The following is a 23,629-nucleotide window of genomic DNA, read 5'->3' on the forward strand; positions in this document are numbered from 1 at the left end:
TGCGTGGTCCATCTTGAAGACCAAGTATGACAGTAGCGATGAATATCGCAAAATACAATTGCAAGATCAACTCGAAGATCTCAGGTATGCAGATTTTAAAGGTATGGATGAATTCCTCTTAAAATTTGATTCTCTTAAAAGTCAAATTATGGCTTTAGGTATTCAATTAGAGGATATTCGTTTAATCCATCTTATTCTTAAAAAATGTCTTCCAAGACAATTTCAACAGTTTATAACCAATATTCATGCACAACTTGCTATTCCTACTTTATCTTCTCAGTTAACTTATGTTATTTTCCAAACTTTATTGAGACAAGAAGAAGCTAAGCTAATCCAGTTTGGTACTCTCAAATCCACTGAACATGCATTTGTCTCTAGAAATTCAACTAATAATTCTCGTTCCAATAATCATAATTACAAGCCATCTAATTCAAATAACACTAACAATAAATTTCATCCCAAATATAATAATACTCATCACCCTAATAATACTCGTAATCCTAATCAGAGGAGCCATTCCAATCCCAAACCTCATTGTTCTTATTGTGGCAAAGATGGTCACCTTGTTAATAATTGTTTTAAAAAACAAAATGATAGAAAACCTATGAATCATAGTACCAATCATCAAACCTCAAACCATAGAAAAGGAAATTCAACTTATTCTAATTCTCGTCAAGCTTTTACTTGTAGCTTTAATCTTTGTAAACCTCTAGAGTGGATTGTTGATAGTGGTGCATCCCAACATGTCACCTCTCATAAAGAAATTTTTGATTCCTTACAACCTGATATTGCTAACATTCCTATTCAGTTAGCTAATAATCAGACTTGTAAAGTTGAAGGACTAGGTGATGTTACTATTCCTAATGGTAAATTGCATAATGTTCTATATGTCCCTGACTTGAAAACTAATCTAATTTCTGTTTCACAGCTATGTCAGAACTATAAAGTTGAATTCTACAAAGATACATGTTATATTATAGATCCTCAAACTCTTAAAGTAATTGCTTATGCTAAAATGGATAATGACAATTTGTTTAAATTCCATGAATTTGCTAGTTCACGATATTCTTTACATACTTCTATTAATTTCAATATATGGCATGAAAGACTTGGTCATTTAAATTCTGATTATATTACTTTCATGCAAAAGCATAATATGGTTGATGGCTTGCCTAACATTATTCCTTCCAAGATTACCTGTACAGGTTGTATGAGTGGTAAGATGCATAGGGAGCCCTTTCCAAGTGGAAAATCATGGCGAGCAACTCATAAGTTGCATCTTGTCCATAGTGATCTTTTGGAGAATACCTCCATCCAAGGTTCTCGGTATGCACTTACCTTTGTTGATGATTTTTCTAGACGAACTTGGATCTATTTTTTGCATAGCAAGGATCAAGTTCTTGATATATTTATTGAATTTCAGTTATATGTGGAAAGGCAATCTGGGTATAAACTTAAAATTCTTAGAACTGATAATGGGAAAGAATATGTGAATAATGCTTTTCATTCTTATTTGAAATCATGTGGAATTAAGCACGAGCTTACTATTCCTTATACACCACAACAAAATGGTGTAGCAGAAAGAAAGCATCGGACCATTGTTGAAATGGCTCGAAGCATGTTGCATGCTAAGAATTTGCATTATAAATTTTGGGCTGAAGCCATGTTTTGTGCAACTTATATTCTTAATCGGACTCCTACCAAAGCTCTCAAAGCTATCACTCCAGAAGAGGCTTGGTCTGGTAGGAAACCAAATTTACATCATTTACGGATATTTGGTTCCACTGCTTATGTCCATACGCCTAAACAGAAAAGGCATAAATTAGATGCTCAGTCATCTCCTTATATGTTTGTTGGCTATGATGAACACACTAAGGGTTATCGTGTTTATGATTCCACTACTAACAAAGTTCAAGTTGCTAGAGATGTCTGTATTGCAGAAACTGGAGTTCATGATTGCTCTACTACAACGGATGAAGAATTCAGTGGCACTAAAATTGTGCTAGTGGAGGACCAACCTCCCTCTCTTAACCCTACTCTTTCTTTTAATCAAGTACCACAGGTTATTTCTACTCCTACATCTCATGATACTCAAATAGATACTAATGATACCATTCTTACTCATGATTCTTCCTCTAGTGATAATTCCATTACAACTAAACGTAAACCTAAATGGGCTCAAAATCTCATCAATGAAGCTGATGATTATATTTCTAAATCTGGTGGAATTAAACATAGAAGGATTAATTATTGTAATTATGCTTTGATGACTACTATTATGAATTCTAACGATCCTAAGTCTTTTGATCAAGCTAACTCTCAACCTCATTGGCAGAAAGCCATGCACGAGGAATATGATTCGTTACTTGCTAATCACACTTGGGACTTAGTCACATTACCTCCTGGCAAAAACCTAGTTTCATGTAAATGGTTATATAAAACAAAATTGAATACTAATAATGAAATTACTAAATTTAAAGCTAGACTAGTTGCTAGAGGCTTTTCCCAAATTGAAGGCTTAGACTATAATGAAACCTTTGCACCTGTTGCTAAAATGCCTACTATCAAATTAGTTCTTGCTTTAGCATCTAAACTGAATTGGCCCATTCATCAAATGGATGTTAAAAGTGCTTTTTTAAATGGTGAGTTACATGAAGAAATCTATATGGCTCAACCTCCTAGATTTGTTAAGAAAGGTAGTGAAAATCTAGTTTGCAAATTGAACAAATCTATTTATGGCCTTAAACAATCACCTAGAGAATGGTATTCTCAAATTAATTCTTTCTTCATTTCTCAAGGTTTTACTAGAAGCAAAAATGATCCTAATTTGTTTATTAAACATACTACCGATGATATTATCATTGTTATTGTTTATGTAGATGATTTAATTCTCACTTCTAGTTTAGACATTTTGATTTCTGATATTAAATTCCAACTTAAACAAAAATTTCAAATGACCGACTTAGGTATCTTACATTACTTCTTAGGTATGCAAATTTTTCAAACTCCTAATGGTATATTTGTTTCTCAAAGCAAGTATGCTTATGATCTTTTAGAAAAATTTAAGATGAATGACTCTAACCATGTTTCAATTCCATGTGAATTAGGCACTAAATTAATAAATGATATGAATACTCCTTTTGTTGATGAAACTTTGTATAGACAATTAGTAGGAAGTTTAAATTATTTAACTCTTACTAGACCTGATATTGCTTATAGTGTTGGTTTAGTGTCTCGTTTCATGTCTAAACCTCAACAAACTCATTTTAAAGTTGCTAACCGCATCTTAAGATATATTAAAGGAACTATTAATATAGGCTTATTTTATGATCCAAACTCTGAATTCATTTTACATGGCTATACTGATTCCGATCTAGGTGGAGATCCCAATGATGGGAAATCCACTTGTGGTTATGTTTTCTTTGTTGGTTCAGGTCCAATTTCTTGGAAAAGCAAAAAGGAACACTCTATTTCCCTATGCTCAACGGAAGCTGAATACAAAGGTTGTACCAATGCAGCTAAAGAAGCTTTGTGGATTCGAAGACTTCTTGATGATTTTGGTCTACTTCAACAATCACCTACACCTATACATTGTGACAATCAAAGTGCTATTGCCTTGGCAAAGAATCCAGTATATCATGCTCGCACTAAACATATTTCACTTCAACATCACTTCATTCGAGAACAAGTTGAAGACAATCAAATTATTCTTCTTTATTGTAAAGGAGAAGATCAAGTGGCTGATATCTTAACCAAACCACTTTCTAAACAGAGATTTCAGTTCCATTGTAAAAATTTGGGTTTGCAACCCGTTGAAGTACACTCCCCAAGTAAAGCTTAAGGGGGGGTGTTAGAAAGGTTAATCTTTCCTTGGATATATTTTAATTAGGATATTCCAAGGGTCCCTACATGTAATTTGTCCACTTGTACACATGTGGAGGACATGTCATTATTTGTCCATTATTCCACATGTAAGGACAACTCTTGTTTATTTCTTTATTTAGTTTATCCTCCTTAAGAGGATTGTGACACTTTGCACACACCTATTATGAATGTGGCATTCATAGAAATGGGAGTTACAAATGCAACTCCTCTCTCATCTCTATATAAGAGATGCTCCTCCTTCTTTCTTCACAACTACACACCACTCTAAGCACTTGATGTTATTGTATTGAGCTACCTTTGCTCCAACACTCTCTCTCTCTCTTCTTTAGGCATTTGCCTTCATTCATAATAACTCACAAGGGGTTTTCTTTGCTTTCCCCTTATAAATCCTTGTCTCCATTGTTGAACCATCTTGGTGTATGCTCTTGGAGTTGCTTATCTCATGGTAACATTGTTTCACACTTAACTTACTTGGATTGTTTCTCGTTCCTTGCTCAACATTATTCATTTCTTACAGTCTTTGAGGATGTCCTTGGAGAGAAAGAAAAAAAAAGATTGGAACACATGCTACCAAATATTGTGTAGACTCAATCTTATGATAGTAGCTCCTAAGAAGCTATAATTTAGGATTCACGAATCATCTATTGATTAGGTTGGATAATGTGAGTTTTTTGAAGCAAATATCCTTGATGATTGAAATTATGAGAGAGAGTCTAACAGTTCATTAGAGGCAACCTTGGAAAAAGAGGAGCAAAAAAATAAAAATGCTTAAATCAAATTTTTGATGATATTGGTTCAAAAGGAGTAAACCTTGTTGATGGATTCAACACTAGTCAGAAACTATAATAGCTAAAGGACTATGACTCATGGGATAAAGTCTCATGTATGTAGGTTAGAAGACTCTATGCTATCAAGATACCCATTGAACTAGGGAAGCATGACATGACTTGCTTCCAAGAGGTTAGAAGGATGATAACAAATTTAGAGGAAGTCTGACACTTCATCGGAAAGAACCTTGGGCTAAGAGGTCAAAAAAGTTGATATCAAACTAAGAGGGAGAAACCTTATTCTCTGATATGTTTTATGGTGAATGTTGTGACAACACTACATGACAGTATTCGTGGAGACTTCATGCGAACTTTTGATGTCATACATGTATGAGTCTGTCCCCTGTGTACATCATGAAGAAGTGACAACTTCTAAATGATTATCAATTGTATTAGGAGAAGTTGTTGTACAGTGACGTCCTTACAATAACTTGTAGCATGATTCATTTTTGCGAAATTGTTTCATGTAAAGGCTTTATCTTATAAATCAACAACTAGGCAGTTGATATCATTAATTTGATTATCTACAAGTTGCTTGCATAGATATATTTTCGGTAATTGGTGTATATCTTGCCTTGATATTCTGATAGGCCATTACCACATTGAGTACTTGGTGGATATCATTTAGTTGATGTTCTGATAGGCCATTACTCAGAGTATTTGATGAATATCATTTGATTGATATTCTGATAGGTCAATGCTCATGTTAGCAAATATGATATCAAATAGTAACTGGTGAATATCATATGTTGATATTCTGATAGGCCAATACTTACATGATATCATATTCTAGAAATCTTTTGATCAAAGATTTCCTATATGTAATATTTTTGAAATATCACCTATGGTGTAATATTTGTGTTTTATCCTTCTTCATTAAGAGGGAGTGTTAATGTAATAATTCTGTCAGATAAATTATATCATATATATGAGATATATAGTATATGACAAATATTATATATGGAATAATTAACTTATATTAAGAGTGATATATATATATATATATATATATATATATATATATATATTGAGGGTATATTACTTGTGTTATAACTATAACTAATGTAAATTAATATGTTAAAGAGACATGTCTCTTCAAGAGACGTGCCTCTTTATTTCACATATATATTCATTCATATAGTAACTTGGAAAACGCATAAAATATCCATAAGTGCTATTACAAGTTACAGAATAGTTTAATTGATCCTATTTCACTAACATAAGTAATAATATTATAATAGAGCAAGCTTGAGAGTACTTCATATCGTACGGCATCACGAAAGCAAAGGAAAGTAATCAATACTTAACATCGTACGATATCAAGAAAACAGAGGGAAGTAATTCATACCATACGGTCTAGAATGGCAAACATAAGAATGTGTTAAGAAGGTAACTATATGGCAAAGTCATAGCATGAAAGCAGAGGAAGTGTACCATACAACTAACTGTACAGAAGTTAAAAAGCCTTTGCGCCTTCTAGAATAAGACATAACCAGTCATTTAATTCGTTGCAAACCTTTCTTGGAGGGAGCTATACCTCTCAATTCAAAGATGAGTTATCAATCAATGATAACTCATCCAAATGTTAGTGGCTTTTGTCCTTATTATGGGTAATTTGAGTCAGTTCTTTTCATCATTTTTCTGAATGACAAATCTATTTACTAACATATTCAGTATATCTTAGGGCCTAATCGGACATGGCAGTCAAAATATATGACCATTTTAGTACCCAAAAGGTGGATTCTCCATATGCAATTGCATGATTTAAAAAATCAAATTATATTTTAATGTTGACATTCACTTTTTGAAAAATATAACATAAATTCACTTTATGTTATGTTTTTAACTTTATCATTTTAATTTATCACCTAAAGTAACTATAGAGCACTTTATGTTATTTTCTTTTATTTTTTGATGGAGGGTTCAAACCTACGAGGCAACCTAGTGAGGCACAAGGCCTGCAAGCTACCAACCAGCAAAGGCTGCAACTGAAACAATTTAGGAACCCGATACAGGCCCACTCGTGCCCAAAACCTCTTCGGCTTAGAGCCAAGGACTAAGGGGCATCCACACAGTCAAAATCACCTGGAGCACAATCCCAACCTCATCCCTTATGGTGTCAAAGCCTTGCACTCAGCAAGACTTGATACCTGGTGGGCTCTTTGTGAGCCATTCAACTTCACCTATAGACCAAAGGCCTATTGACATTTTTATGTTATATTTTTAAGTTGAGTTTCTTTTTAATTTTTCACTTAAGTGACTTTATTAACTCTATAGTTTGATTTTTTTTTGAATAACTTTATGTTTTATTTAAATATTGCTTTTTGAAACAATGTTTGCACATTATTTATTAATTATAAAATACAAAAAAAAATTTACCCAATTAAGTGATATTTCCTCAAAAATCAATTAGACGGGCTTAATTAATCACTTAAGTTGTAATGGTAAGTGATTTACACGGTAACAGACTTAAGTGATTAGAGTCATTTTGAAATACTTAAAACATGTAAATCCATGTATTTAAAAACATGCAATGGGTCCTAGAATGTGATTTTCATCTAAAGGCTCAATACATGAAAATGCATTGTTTTCAAAACATGCAAAGGGCCTTGGAGAGTGTGGTTTTGCACTACATGCATTGTCTAGACAAATTTAAAACACGTAATGCCCCCCAAGAGTGTAATTTGCATCTTGACTCAAAATACATGTATTTTGAAACATGCAAATGCACTCGAAGAGTGTGATTTGCATAAGAGACCAAATAGATGCATTTTAAAACATGTAAATTCCTCCATAGAGTGCGTTTGGGCATTTTAACTCATGCATATGCATTTGGAGACCACGATTTTGCATCTTGAAGCCAAAAATGACTCATATTCATGCATTTGGATGGCACTTTTTTGTCAAAAACGTCCAGATTTCGTCCTTTTTAAGCCACGAAATCCATCATAAAGGGGGCGCTTTTGAGGTTCAATGCATATACATGCATTTGGGGCTCATGATTTTGCATATCCAAGACAAAAATGACCCAGATTTTTACATTTATCCCAATGTTTTTGTTAAAATCGCCCAGAAATTTGGATTTTCATCCATGTTTTCGCATTGGAAATCCACATTTCTACATTTTAATGTATGCAAATGCATTTAAGGAACATGTTTTTGCATTTATAAGGCAAAAACGTCTTATGTTTTGGCAAAAATAGGGCATGTTTTTATCAAAAACGACCCAGAAATCTTCATTTCCAGCTCATGTTTTTGCATTTGGAGGCCATAAAAATGCATTTCCAGCTCAAACAATCCAACAGCAAGGTCACGTTTTTGCATTGGGAGCTTGTTTTGCCATGTCGAGAGCACATTTTTGCCCATTATATGCCAAAACGGCCAAGTATTTGAGCATATCATTTTGCATTTAAAAGCATTGAAATAGTCAAAAAGTTGTTGGAAATTCGAATTTCGAGGAAAGTCAATCATTCAAACCTATTAATCCTCCACTTTTGGCTCTTTTACCTCCAAGTAAGTTGAAGTTTTGAGCCTTTGCTATTTCATTGCATATTTTGGTTCATCATTGTACATTTGTCCAAAAATATGCCATGTATTGAGCAAATTTTTCATTAAATAAGTTGAAAACATTTATTTTCACATCCTTGGATTTTCCCAAAACTCCAATTTCGAAATTGCACATAGGAATCCAACTTGCTATTTGTCATATTTGAGTCAATAACCAAAGGTATGTGTTTTTTGGTTTGTGCATATTTTTGTTTGATGTTTGCTTGCTGTTTTGATTTCCTTTTTCTTTTAAAGGTTAAGCAGTCTTCTCCAAGAATGCAAGAGCATATCACACCATTTCATTTTCCACCTTTCCATGCAAGTGCATCACATCTTTCTGTATCCCACCAATTCATGTCAAAGCATATTGCATCCATTTCCTTCATAGGCAATTACATTCAAAGAGCAATTACATGTAATTCCATCCTGAATTCACATTTACATATAATCTCATTCTCCATCTACATTTACATCTAACTACCTTCATCCCAACGTACATGCAATTCCATCCTCCAAACCTAATTACATGTTTACCTCAAGTCATGATCAAATGTAAATCACTTACCATGTAATTGCAGTTCAATAATAAACCACAGTAAGTTGAATGTAGTTTGTGTTTATTGTCTTTGATTTATGTTATTATTGTGTTCAATAATAAACCACAGTAAGTTCAGAAGCAATCGGAGCTAAAACTTTGACTGGGAGCGGTTGTGATAATACATAGACTAAAAGCCTTGACTGTAGCTTGTGTTACCATCTCAAATTCATGAAAAATAGTTAGAATTTCCCTACTTCTGGAACTCTTTGCACTACAATGGTAGAGGTTTTTCTTACAGAATAGATTAAAACCAAAAATAAGTTTAGAATAGAAATCATCTACTTCTAGGAGTCTTTACACCCCAATGGTAGTGATTTTTCTTATAAATTAGACAAAAAAGCACTTAGAGCCAAATTGTTACGCTTTCAATCAGTCATTGAGTTGGTGTTGGTTTATCAGTATCACAATTTCCAACTACTAGACAGAAGTGTAGTTAGAGATTCCATTTTGCCCATTAGTCGCTCGGCGAGTAAGTGGATTCTTTCCTGAGAGTTAAAAGGAAAGAATATTGGTAAGGCCCGTTACGAATCTCTCAACTTCTTGCTTACCTTGAGTTGATCCAAGGAATAGTGAGAAGGGGAAGCCTTCCCTTTAAGGTCGGAGAGACTTCAACTCATACGCTGTGGTTGGTCACCCTATTTTGTGACTGGATTTTTAAAAAATTGTCAGTTGCAAAATATCCACCAAACAAGTTCAATCCACTATTCTAGCAATGAGGGCAAATCCTTATCTCACCAGCATATGGACAGAAATTTAATATGTGCAGTTGTCCTCAGAGAGTTGGGTGCAATCTTCAGCTGTACAGGGAAGTGATCATAATAGCTAAGGGGCAAGATTCAAGCTTCAATGGTTAGCATCCTTAAAAACCATTCGAGATAAATCAGGAATTTGTCGAGTCATTCAACAATTGCAATGAAATCTTTATGCTTGTTTGTCCAAGTGTAATCACCATGGCATGTTAGACAGTCATGTAGTTCAAATGCCACAACAAAGTTTCTGAAGTCACACATAGTCTAGGGATAGGTAGGTCCCGAGGTGAAGAAGTTTCATAGCTAAGATGTTATGCTCACCCACAAGCAAAGAGATAGATGTTACTCTACCCAAACTCCTCATTACCCTGCATGCAAACCCACCTCTGCATGAGCAGAAAGTTTCCGAAGTCACACATAGTTTGACTTGCCCATTTCAATCCCCTGCTTTTCTCAGTTAAATCAGTGATTGCATTAAAATCACCACCTAAAATTATCAAGTCCGAACTTCACCTTTAAAATCCAAGATTGTGTGCCAAAGATTTCGCTTTTCCTTTGAGCTTGTATGGCCATAAACATTGATTGATGTGAATGTAACTCTGTTTACAAGATTGATGACCTTAGTGGCACACCAATTCCTGTCAGAGTGGGATATCGAGACAAAGCCTTATAGTTCCACAGAAAGCCTAGACCACCCAATCTACCAAAAGTCAAAAAGATGCCTTTCGACAGGCTCTAATACCTTTTCAAATTTGAGCTTTCAATAGCAGAGAGTTTCATCTCTTGGAGCAGGATGAGATCGCCAAGATAAGTTTGCAAGCTCCTCCTAATGAGGCAGCATTTGTCAGGGACCTTTAAGCCCACGACATTCCAAGTCATAATCTTCATTGCTTCCCAAGAGAGGTTTTTTCTCCCTTAATACTCAAGAACTTTGTGATACAGGTGAAGCCTTTAGATGTAGCCTTCTCCTCTCCCAATTGTCATAAAGGCTTTCTGCCCCTTTTTTCACCTTGCATTGACGATCTTTGCCTGATCTAGCAGGGAAATAGAAGACTACACTATGCAGCAAACTTCAACATTGTTGAATTCATCAAAAACATCTTCAAAACTCAACAACGGATTTTGGTTTGCATACCAACTCCATTGAGTTACCCACCTTCTCTTGAGTCACTACAGTAATCCTGTCAGCAATCCTGTTTTGAGCATCAACTAGTCCTTTGGTTTCAGGGACAAGCTTGTGCAAGGGGGGTAAAGGTTTAGGAATCTCTTGTCCACAACGAGGATCCTTCGGCACATTACGGGTAACAGTAAACTCCGAGGCATCTTTTTATTTCCAAACCATCTTGGTTCTTCCTATGGACTTGCAATCCTTTTCAAAATGGGACCTAGCCTTACATGCAAGCAAACACTTTTATCCTCCTCGATCCCAAACGTTTCTTGTCACTTAACATCGTTCTCCATGAGCCCAACGACGCAAGAATTGACATGATTACAGTGCCCTTAATCCATGCATACTTGTCCAAATCATTGTCGATCACCTCTAAATCAATATCGATGAGCATGCCTAATGTTCTGCCAACTTTTTCCAAACAATGTTCGAACAGGGTAAGCTTTGAAGTTTAATCCACAACAATTTCTCATATGGCTGGAAATTTGTTGGGCTAAGTTGCAATTCCAAGGCATCGTGAAGAGATAAGATAAGATAAGATAATAGTATTAATGTCCAATGAAAAAACCACATGGGTTTATGGGACTGAGCATACAAACAAAAGAGTCGACCAAAGTAGGAGCACCAAATGGTGACTCAGAAGAAAAACTATACAAGACAAAAAGCAAGAAAAACTAAGGTAAGGACTAAGGATCCTTCCTTGGTACAAAGAAAGCAATCACAGAAGGGTATAACCGCGAATGATCCAATGACTTAGAGCCATGCAGAGAACTACAGGATGAGTGTCGCTGTCTGGAAAGGCTGGTGCAGAGTTGAACTGATCTGGAGTGAGTGGTATCAGATGGTCTTTTCGCTCCCCATGGTTGAGACAAAGGGGAGAAAAAGGCAGTGATGAGCTGATCTGAAGTATGGCCCTAGGGTATGAGTGACTACAAAGTATGATCACGGAGCTGTGTGGCCTCCCGTAGATAAAGTGCAAGACATCCCTGATCAATATAGCTAAAGAATGCTGAAAAAAACAATCTCTAAATAGGCAGAAAAATCTCATAGTAGATAGGGCACAAAATATAAAGTGAGTCTCAGTCTCCACCTCCGCCAAAGTAAATAGACAACAAATACGGTTCTCTCTATCAATGTGGTGATCAGCCTCGGCTCGAAGACAGTGGGAGCCAACTCTAACGGAGCCCAAAGAGAATCCCAAAGCGTGACTCCAACACCGGTAAAGATAAGTAGGGTGAACAATAATACCAATATCAATCTCCAGAAAAAGCTCAGCATAAATGGCCTAATCCGCCAGGAGGATTACTCCAAGTAGTAATAATGTATTATCTATAGATATCCTGTCTGACATGCTCATTCAACTCTTTCCGTGAGGGGAGGAGGTGAGCAGGAGCATCAAGTGAGAATTGGTAAGGAGGGAGACAATCTATTTCAATCTCAATCGAGCTCAACATAGAGGTGGCCTGGGCATACCAACTGCGAGATTTAGTACAAATGTCGGATCTCATAACCGTCACAGAAGAACAGTATACCAAGTGAGAATACCTGTGTTGGTCGACAACCGAATCTGAAAAGCCACGAAACTAATGGAGAAACCAGATCAGATCAAAAATGACCGCAAGTTTGAAAGTATGAGCTCCAAACTCGGCCAAAACAATGTTCTGAGGGGTGAGTTTGTGACATCTAATGATACGTTGTAAAAGCAACGTTTGAACACACTCAATAGAGATCCAATCAGAAGCAATAACAAAAGGCCCCCAAACCACTGAGCAATAGAGAATAGTCGGTCGAACCAAGGAGTCTAAGAGGGACAGCTTAGACGAAATGTCTTGAAAATGGTGTTTGAAGCACTGTTTCTCCAGCATGGCCAAAGACTCCATGCCCTTACTAACTCTGGACTAAATAGTCGGTCTCAAGCTGAAGCGAGGTCCAAAAAACTTCACCCTAACATACATGTAAGAGGAAGTAATCTCAATCTCCTATCCCTGAAAGAAGAAATGTAGGTGAGATGTCCCTAAGCAGTTAAAGATCATAACCCGAGTCTTGGTCAAGTTGACCACAAGCTAATGCTGATCACAAGACAAAGCCAAACCATCAGGGAGTCGTAAATTGTCAAGGGAAGAGACCAAAAGAACAACATCATTAGCAAAGAGGAGAATGGAGATCAAAACCTTATGTAAATAGCACCCGTCACCAAGTTGTGAGAAGTTTGCAAAGAAATCCTCAAGCTCATAGATATATAACCCGAAAAGGGTGGGGGAAAGGGGGCAACCCTATTTCACCCCAATAGTCCTCTGAATTGGAACAGAGAAGCCCTCCGGAGTCCTAAACCGACCGATCACCTTTTCATACAATCTCATAATAGTTGTCACCATCATATCTGAGATCCCAATCTCGCTAAGTTTCTAGAATAAGGCCAACCTAGGAACAGAGACAAGAGCCTTACGGAAGTCCATGAAGCAGTAGTAGACTTTCTCAGACTGATGTCTAGCCTCCTCAATAATAGCTCGCAATGTGAAGACATGATCCATAGTTTGGTAGTTCGCCCGAAAACCAACCTGGCCTCTTGCCCTAAACCTTTCCTATCAAGCTCTCTAGATAGCATAGTGCTCAGAGCAGTGGCATATAGTTTGGCAAAAGTATGCCCAATCATGATGGTCCTGTAGTTACCTAGATCAAAGGACAATTATCAAAGATCCAAATGTTAGCGCCCACTATTCTCCATTTAATTTCTTTGTTTACAAAAATTACAATGCTAAATTGATTTAGCATAAATTTAAGGATAACCTCGAACGCCCAGTTTTGTGTAGTCAATCCTTAATCGCTAACCTACTCGACCTAATGCTCGTAAACCTATAGATAAATGTCAAATCACTTAAGATTTTGATCTCCTCTCTAACTTCCTCTAAAACTTCAATTTCAATTGGTTCCTCTTTCGTCTTCAAGGAAGCCCTAGTATCTTGGTATCGATGTTAAGCCAATCAAGCCTTTGCATGTTACTGGACGGTGTCTTTTGTCCCTGTCTTCTTCTTTTGACAAAATGATTCAACTCCTTTCGAGGCTTGATGAGCCCAAAACCCTCGGAAGGCTGCTAGAAATGCCCAGGACTTTGATCACCCCCAGAACTTGGAGTAAACCCTTTGTCCAACCATCTGACGCCTTCGAAAACACATTGTACCACATGCCCTAACCCCTTCTATTGAGGATAAACAAGGGAACTCCATATTTCCTTCTTTGCATGATCCCTGATAGCCTCCATGGGGATCGCATCCTCTCGAGCCCAAAGGCCTACATCATTGGCCATCAACATTAGCCCGTTGCCTGCTGCCTTCGCCATTTTCAAACTTTTTTATAACTTTGTTATAGTTGTTGCGATTGAATAATAATAAAATTAAAATATGAAAGAATAAAATTAAAATATAACTAAAATACATAATAATAATAACATAATCAAACTTAAGTTAATGAAGGGTCAAAAAGACTAAAAGAAAAAGTTGCAACTCCCTCAAACATGAGATAAAAAATTGGGGGAAGAAACTTCATTTGGAGGGATGGAGAAAAGAATATAAGAGCATAGGAATTAATAAGGAAATTCTAAAAGTTTGTGACTCATCCAAAGGGTAGTAAATCTGAAAGGTTGTGAATCTTCCAAAGGGGCAACAATGACAAAAGGTTGTGACCCTTCCGAAACGCAAACATATTACGAAGTAATTGGTAAAATACTTGCTTGTTTTTAACAGAGACCGAGACATCAATATATACAAAAGAATGAAATGATGTTTCCTTAGGAAGCGATTGTAAAGAATAGAAACTTTCTATTCTAGCTAATATAAAACTAACAATTATCTACAACCTAACTAAATATTATAAACATTCTAATATTTACAATAGATTACAAACAAATAACCATTAACTACTAGTAGAAGCTTATCTATTAAAGTAACACCCTCCCTTAATGGTTAATCTATCCACGACACCAAGTTGTCCTCTAAATTTGACAAACTTATCAGGACCAAGAGGCTTGGTGAGAATATTCGCAGTCTGATCCATGGTAGGAACATATTGCAAGTCTATTGTCTCATCTTCAACCAGTTGTCATATGTAGTGACAATGAACATCCACATGCTTCGTGTGTTCATGGAACACTAGACTTCGTCCTAATTTGGCAACGCCTTTGTTATCAACAAACAAAGTGGTTAGTCCTACTGGTGATATCTGCATATCCCCAAGCATCAGACGAAGCCAAACTTCATAGCCTACCTTGATTGTCCCTCTGTAATCAGCCTCTGTAGAGGAGAGAAACAATGCTTGCTACTTCTTACTGGTCCATGTGACAGCACTTGATCCCAAGCTGAACACATCCAACAATTGATTTTTTATCGTCAACATAGCCTACTCAATCTAAGTCTAGGATTGCACTCCGAGACTAAAGAAGTTCATAATATGTAGTGCCCTTCACATAACGAAGCACACGCTTTGCTACCATCCAATGATCAGCCTTGGGAGTTGTTATAAAGTGGGAGATGTAGCTGACTGCAAAGCTAATATCAGCCTAGTAACAAAGAGATAGATGAGATTGCCCACTAGTTGCCTATATGTAGTAATATCAATGGGAGGAGTATTAGACTTGGCTGATAACTTGACACCTTTCTCCATGGGTGTAGATGCAAGCTTGCAATTTTGCATACGGAATTTGTCTAATAGAGCCCTGGCATATTTAGACTGAGAGATGAATATACCAGAAGATTGTTGTCCAACCTCAACACCTAGTCAATAGTGCATGAGCCCAAGGTCAGTAATATCAAAGGACTAACATAACTTAATTCCCTAAATCAAAGATATTGAACTGTCAGTGATAATCAAATCATCCACATAAATAACCAAAAGGATGATGTCACTGTCAGTAGTCTTAATGTACAAATTTGAGTTTGAAGAACTCCTCTAGAAGTCTTGATTACTGAGGTACTTATCAATTTTCATGTACCATGCCCGAGGGGCCTACTTCAAGCTATAAAGAGCGTTTGCTAATATGAGAACCTAATGTTCTTTACCAGCAACCTTGAAACCAGGAGGTTGCGTCATGTACACCTCTTCTTGGAGATCACCATTCTGGAGAGCCAATGGATACTAGACAACTTATACGCACCCATATCAAGTGTTAAATGGTCTAAAGGACTTATATTTCCATTGAAAACGGGTGCATATAAGTTGCACATAGACAATGCCTTCAAGAAAGCACTCATGATGTCCATCTAATGGACCTTTCAACTAAACTGTGTTGCCATGGCTAGGACTAATCTGATTGTGTTATTTTTGCAGTAGGATCAAAGGTCTCCTCATAATCAATGTCCTGATGCTGAGAAAAGCCCTTTACAACTAAATAAACTTTGTACTTATCCAAAGTACCATCAGATTTGTATTTGATTTTCTAAGCCCATTTGTAGCCAATGGGTTTCTTCCCTGGTGGAAGATTAGAATGGACCCATGAGTTATTATTCAACGGGCTCTGTTGTTCAAATGTCATGGCATGTCCCACTCTAGAATTCCTTTAGCCTCGGATTATGTTTGAGGTTCAAAACACTATGAATGTTGGTCATGAGAGAAAAGTTAACAGACTATATAGGTCTGCTCTTTTTCCAAGCAGCTCTCCCATTAATGAGCTCATTGTCACAAAGATCAACAAGTGTCTTAGCCCACCACTTAGGTTGAAGAGGAGAATGACCAACATTAGTATCAAAGAGATGCTCTATGGTCAAGTTCCTCATCAGAAGAATCTAGATCAAACTCAAGTGAAGCATCTACAAATCTGAGTGATCCTGGAGGAGAAGCTGGAGGTGTCTGTACAAGGTTTACTAGTAGAACTGGAGCTGCAGGAGCTACTGGAGCTATAGGGTTTAATGGAAGTCTAACTCCCAAATCATGAGCCTTCATAGGCTAATCTATTGGATCAGGAGCACGAGAAACAAGCATGAATGGCCCTCGTTACTTATCAAAAACTACATCACGACTGTATAGGAAACGAGATGTCTCAGTGTCAATCAAGCAATAGGCTTTGTGAAGACTATTGTATCCAGCAAGCATTAGTTTCTGACACATCCAACTTAGTGTGTGACACATCAGAGATCCAAACAAAAGCAAAGGAGCAAAAACCTTTCAAGTGACCGATTCTGGGCTTGCGACCTGGCCAGGCCTCTTTCGGATTCTTACCTTTGACCACCACTGTGGATAACTGGTTCAAAAGATAAAGTGTTTAACTGCTTCTACCTAGAACTTCTTTGGAACATGTTTGTGTTCAAGCATGGAGCGAGCCATCTTGGTGATTGTTTCGTTCCAACTTTCAACTACACTGTTTTGTTGTGGTGTGTGGGGTGTGGTTAACTGGTGTTTGATGTCATGAGTATCCAAGAAGCTCGAGAGTTCATTAGAACAAAATTCCCCCCATTGTCTGACCTAAGAGTAATAATAGATTTCCAAAACTCTTTTTCAACTAAAGGTTTAAACTTTTGAAATATAGGAAATGCATCTGATTTCTTTTTAAGAAAATATACCCACATTTTTCTACTGAAATCATCAACAAACAACAGAAAAAACCTAAATCCAAGAACATGAGTGGCCATAGGGCTGCAGATATCGGCATGAAGAAGCTTAAGTACCTAAGAAGCTCGCCATGAATTGCCTCTAGTGAAAGGTGTGCAATGTTGCTTCTCAGCCTGGCATGCATCACAAACTCCAAGCTGCTGAGTCTGAATCTTTGGCAAACCGAGGACAAGCTCTTCCTAAGCAAGCAGAGAGAGATAATGCACATCTCAGTGCTCATATCGCTGATGCCAAAGCGTGCTAACAAAAGAGCGTCAAGCAGCCATAGCTAAGTCCCAAGAATCAGCATAATTAGTAAGTTGGAAAAGGCCATGATCCTCAAGACCCACTACAACAATAGATTAGGTCGGCTTATCAATGATGATACACTGATGTGAACTAAAGGTGAAATCCAATTGTGGAGAGTTTCATAACAATTGACTGACTCAGAGCTATCTTTGAGGTTTCCAAAAAATCATTTTATCATGAGAATCTATCTCGAACAGAAAAATCACTCATTTGGAAACATGAAGTCATCTTTCTAACCACACAATTCTTCTGTTTAGCACAATAGAGGAATTTGTTCAAGAGAGGATGGAGTACCCTACTATTTTATTCTATGTTGTTTGTGTCAAAAAAACACACAATGAACTAATTTCAGAGGACATGACCTGTTGATTTACTAACTCATGTTTTGGCTTTATTTGAAGTTTCGAACACTCAATTGAAGAACTACATGTAATTCATCTTATTTTAAGAGATTGTTTAATTATTTCTAATCAACTATTTTTAAAAGCTTAAATTCTATATTAGATGCATTGTTTCAGTCAGTTTGTAAGAGATTCAGTACAAAGAAATTCAAATCGTAACTCTGACTTGAGAAAATCAATTGCAGCAACAAAAAATCAAAATTGTTTTTTGATGTGTTAATTCCTAAGCAGCCCCTCTTGGATATATCCTAGATAATTATTAATCATGAAAGTAAAAACCAAAATGACTTGGTGGCTAACAGTTTTCTTGTGCAACCATAAAATGGTATTCAATATCATGAGTGTCATCACTCTCTACAAAGTGAAATGACCCATTTTCTTTATTATTTCTGTCTTCGGGATTCACATTTTTTATTTATATTATTCATTCAATCAGCATAATTATTTTTATCAGAAAAGTTACAATTTTCATCAGATCTATGTGAATTGAAATTACCTCTACCTCTTCCTCTTCCTCGACCACGGCCACGTCCTCTAGGTCTTCCTAGAAATGTTCTATCAGCTGTATCCTCTTCTTCGCATTTTAATTGTTGGTCTTCCAGTTGGAGCAGGCCCATGTCTTCTGCAAAAGATCATGCTTTAGCTTGAGAAGACAAAAATACATTGATTTGGAGGTTATGACTTTTCACATGCATCTTATTCTTCACCTTTTAACTGCTGGTCTTCAAGCGATAGTATCCCTGTATCTTCTGCAAAAGAGCCATAAATTAGTTTGGAAGCTACAACCGTTTCCAGGCAACCATATAAAGGTATTGAGTCTCATTATATCAATTTCTCTCTATGCAACTGTTTTAGCAATACCTATGTTCCTTTGCTTCTCTGCCTCTTACTGTCTCCTGAATTTATGTATTTCTTATGAATAAGCTTTTGCCTCAACATGGTTTTTTGACCACAACAGTTACAAATTTTATTGAATCTTCTAGAATGAGAATCACCTTTTCCAGCTTGTGAGCGACCCCTCCCTCTTCCTCGTCCACGACCACGTCCTCTATGTCTGCCTGCAAATCCTCTATCTGGCATATCCTCTTCTTCACGTTTTGGCTGCTGCTCTTCGGGTATGAGCAATCCTGAGTCTTCTGCAAAAAACTGTGATTTAGCTTCACAGAAGATACATATAAATGTAAATACATTAGTTAAAATTTCCATAAGGCTTTTCAATAGGATGTAATATGCACAGAAAAGTTAAGGCTTTTCAATAAGCTAAAATTTCCATAAGGCTTTTGAATTAGAATCTTGTGATGGTTAAGTTACAGAACAATAACCTTCATTTGTTGGTCAACTGCATATCTAATGCACCATATAAATATTAAAACATTCCATTAATTCCCTTACGAAATATTAATAACTATGCATACTTAACAAATTAGTTTAAAGAATTTAAATATAGAACATAATATTTTATGAGATGCAACCCATCCCATGGCACTCAATTTGTGCATTTGATAAGTTACTACTTTAAAGATATGAATCAGAAAGAAAGAAATGACAATGTCATTATAGAGATGGCACCATGCATATTGAAAAAATAAGACTCTGAAAACAAATTTTGCAAAGAAGTCTTACATAGTACAACTACATACTACACGCATCACCATGAAAGAAACTAGGCCCCAAAGAAAAACACATGTAAAATACCTAAGAAACTTTCTTTCCACCAATTATGTTTTCATTTTCAAGAGGGTTATATATGAATAAAAGATTTTTATCAGCGAAAGTTTAATGACTTAAACACTCTAGATTCATAAATTGTCATCTTTAGTCACAAGGGGAGGTGTCACATTCAGATAGACTATATGAATGTGAGTGCAAAGACAAAGGAGATAAGTTTCAGTTGTAAATAGGCAGATATTTCAGTGAAAAGAGGAGAGATGGTGTAAAACAGATTGGGAAGGTGAGGACAAGTGTCATCATCAAATCAGCTCCAGGATTCTCCCCTATTCTACATATTTTCTTCTTTCATTTCTGTGGGTTCTAAAAGTTTTTCTTTTCACTGTATGTATAGAGTGTACTTACTTTTTAGGTTGCATATATCGAAATGTTTCATGTAATAGTGTGATTTTATGAGCACAGAATCCAGTAGTTTGTGCAGTTATGTAGAACTATCATTAAGTTGTCTCCAGCTTAAGAACTCAAGATTATATAAATTGAATGCAACAAGAGTATTTCAATATTTGTCTCTTATAAGTCTTTTGCAATAAAGTTGTTTGTGCAATGATTCGCTTCAAGGAAGAGATCAAAGTAATTGTCCAGATAATATAGTCTTGAGTCTTGTATCCAGATTTAAATGAGTTTGAAATATCAAAGATATTCAGAGTTGTCTATACAGCTTTTGTTGTTTATGAAATATCTATTCCTGGGTCCCTTCCAAGGGAAGAGTTAAATGCTTTGAATGGATATTTGTAAGCTTGGATGCACCAATGGATTTGTAGGAACAACTTAACGATATGAGTTGAAAGTCATTAACATCTCTGTATTTGCTGGTTTCTTACGTTTATAAGATTTCTATGATGAAGTTATGTTTGACTCTGTAACTCATCGCAAGGCACAGATCCATATGGATGTTGAAGTATTTTCTGAAACAAAATCAAATCCAAATCAATTTAATTTCGTGTTAATTAGTGTAGGAGTTGTGCTAACTAGTTCTCAGCATACTTAATGCAAGTAGGATTGTGCATAAGATGGTAGATTTTTAATACCCATTACCTATAGGTCTGACAGCTATCCAAAGTTGTGTATCTGCATAGTGTTGTTTATCAAAAGGTTTATTATATGTGCAGATTTATGCTATTAGGAAAACTCATCTGAGTATGTGGAGCTCAAAATGAAGAAGACCTTGCTGTCTTGTCAATGTTACCATTTCTCGTCCTTGGTTTGTTGAGGGTGTTGAATGCAGGTTCTAGGTTTCAAATCCCATAAGTTTAGATCTTGTGTTTTCACCTAGGATTGGGGGTTATAAGAAAAAGAGCTAACATAAATGGCAACTCTGCTGGGGAGTGCACGAGATTAGCCATGGAAAAAGAGCCAGGAGAGTTTTGAGGAATCTGAAAATCATTTTAAGATCTGTATGATTTCAGCCCAGCGATAGATTATTTGCAGCCCTTTGAAAGATTGTATGTATAACTCTGCTGATTGGAGAAGACCCAGAATGAATTAAGACCAAAAATGGCTTCTGTTGTTTGAAGATTTCCTCTACAAGGAGGTGGCGACTCTAATGAAGAACCTATCAGAGATTTGATGAAAATCACAGAATCTACAAATGTAAACTGCTGCAATAACATTTCAGGTATTTTCAGAAGTTTCTAATGAACACGATCAATTCTGAAAATCATTTTGATTAAAATAGTTTCCCTGAAGTCAGTAGTAGTTTGAGAGGGATGTGTTATAAACACATTTGCATATTTACTTGTGAATTTCAGCTCACGTACTTAATTGTAACATGCAAATCTATTGAAGTGTTCTATCAAGCATAGTATAGTCAAGTTGTATATGTTATACATCTGAGTCTCTATTCTATGTGAGTGAAATGCAAGGTTGTGCCATATGTTTGTAAGAGCAAAAAAACTGTACTCTGAATACTTTCAGCCTTGTGTAGTCCCAAATGTAGCCATGGCTTGTAATCAGCCCCAGCCATGTAGTAAAAGAAACTTTAGTACTGAAATTCATGTTGCCAAAGATTTCAGTAGCATTCTTGGTTACCCAAATCACCTACCAGCTGAAATAAGAAAACACATTCCGAAGTTTGGTGGTAGAAAAGAGGAGTCAGCTGAAGAACATTTCAGACAATTCACTGAGGTGATCGAAGATTATGAGATTTGCCATGAAGATGTCATAGTGAGATTGTTTTGTACAGTCCTTTGTTGAGGACACTAGGGAATGGTTCTCGAGTTCATTGCCCCAGTATATCAGCTCATGGAAAGAATTTGAATCAGCATTCAATGAGCATTTTGGTGAATGGATTAGTGAGGCTACCATGCTCACTAATTTCTTTGGTATTCACATTGAGGGTGGTGAATTGGTATGAACTTTGAATCTCAGATTTGTAAGGACTCTGAAGAGAATTCCTGAGAAACGTAAACCTCAAGATGTTATGGCACTAGTTCTATACTTGGGTGTGTTTGATCCTAAAATGAATTACACATTGAGAGTGGAGAACCCGGAAAACTTATATGAGGCATTTGAGACAGCAATGAACATCGAGAAAGTAGCCAAGTTTGGAATGATTAGAACTTTCTAGCCTAAGAAGAAAGCTTCACATGAGGTTGAGAAATGTAGCTCAAAGGAAACCAATAATATTCCTAATAGTTACTATCTTGCTGTCCCAAATTTGTATTCATGTCAAAATGCTGGTAATGTGCTTCTAAATGCATTGAATATGCTACAACATGGTGATGTGTCCATGGATACATCGCATATGTTTCAACATGCAGATGTAACCATATACTTACTCCAGACTATGCATACGGGCAGCTACATAATGATTGTATGCCTACAACTAATTCTTCAAGAGAAGACAAGTTTGCTACTCATAATGATGCGCAGTTCACCATTGCAAATCAGAGAGCTATAATGATTCTGAGAAGTCTGCTAAAAGTGAATTTTTAGTTTTGAGAATGGATATGTCAATCAATCATATGGAGAACACTTCAGAATATGGATGTTTCACTGTTAACTTGAATGCCATAAAAAATGTCTTCTCCACAATTCAATAAGCTATAGGTTGGTCTTCGTTTGGCTCAGACTGGACTTTGTTTGCGCTTAGTTTTGTGTACTTACTATTTGTGGTAAGTTGGTGTTGATTGAGATGGACCCTTTCTATTTTTGGAAAGTGCGTTTGGTCACATGAAGAAGTAATAGGTACAACTCCTGTTTGAGATGGCATATTTAAATCATGAGAGTTTTGGGAGATATTATATTTTTAGTGGCCAAATTATTATTAAATAATTAAATGGTTTATCATAAAATTATAATTTCACTTTATAATTTCACTTAAGTTGAGGGATGAGTTATCATGGGAAAGAGCTATTTATTAATTAATTAAGCCAAGTCAAGTGAAAGAATCTAGGGGAAGCTTCTAATTAATATTGTGTGGTGAAGCTTCTTGAGTGAAGTTACATTTTGGCAACAAAAGGGAATCCAAAGGTTATAAATACAAGCCCATTTGTTGAGAAAAGCGTACTTGGATATTTTATTTGCTTTTGATGCCTTTGTGGCTTTTTCCAAGTTCTGATATTTTGTGACCCTTGCTGAAGTATAAGGGTTGAATCTGAGAAGCTCTTGGCAATTGTGCTAAAGTATACAATTGGCCAACATCTCCTACTGTATTTGTTGTAGCTAAAGAGAATAATCTTGATTATTATATACTTATTGAAGCATCTGGCTAAGGGTTTGGAATTTTAGAATTGAACATTGATCCTACAGCTGAGGTATTGTGGATCAATTTCTTAAGGTTTGTATCTTCCATTTCTTACATTATGCTTGGAAGAAAGTGTGTGGATTCTGAGATGTAATTT

The 23,629-nt window shown here is 36.2% G+C and overlaps 1 protein-coding gene across 10 annotated transcripts in view; it reads right to left on the reverse strand.

Annotated features, from left to right (window-relative positions):
• Positions 1-23,629, reverse strand: part of LOC149564688 (protein SAWADEE HOMEODOMAIN HOMOLOG 2-like) — a 264,627-nt gene that overhangs the window by 193,040 nt on the left and 47,958 nt on the right. The window contains exons 5-7 of one of the 10 annotated variants that reach the window (XM_089818241.1): positions 19,055-19,192; positions 18,767-18,808; positions 18,562-18,681 (exon numbers count right to left, since the gene is read on the reverse strand). In XM_089818241.1, coding sequence (XP_089674367.1) covers positions 18,562-18,681; positions 18,767-18,808; positions 19,055-19,192 — 300 coding nt within the window. Of the gene's footprint in view, positions 1-18,555; positions 18,682-18,766; positions 18,809-19,054; positions 19,217-23,629 lie in introns of all 10 variants that reach the window. The other 9 variants (XM_089818237.1, XM_089818235.1, XM_089818236.1 and 6 more) reach the window with 9 other exon arrangements.

This window comes from Cupressus sempervirens, chromosome 3, assembly GCF_028749045.1.
Source record: "Cupressus sempervirens isolate cs-2001-9-10 chromosome 3, ASM2874904v1, whole genome shotgun sequence".
NCBI classification, from domain to species: domain Eukaryota; kingdom Viridiplantae; phylum Streptophyta; class Pinopsida; order Cupressales; family Cupressaceae; genus Cupressus; species Cupressus sempervirens.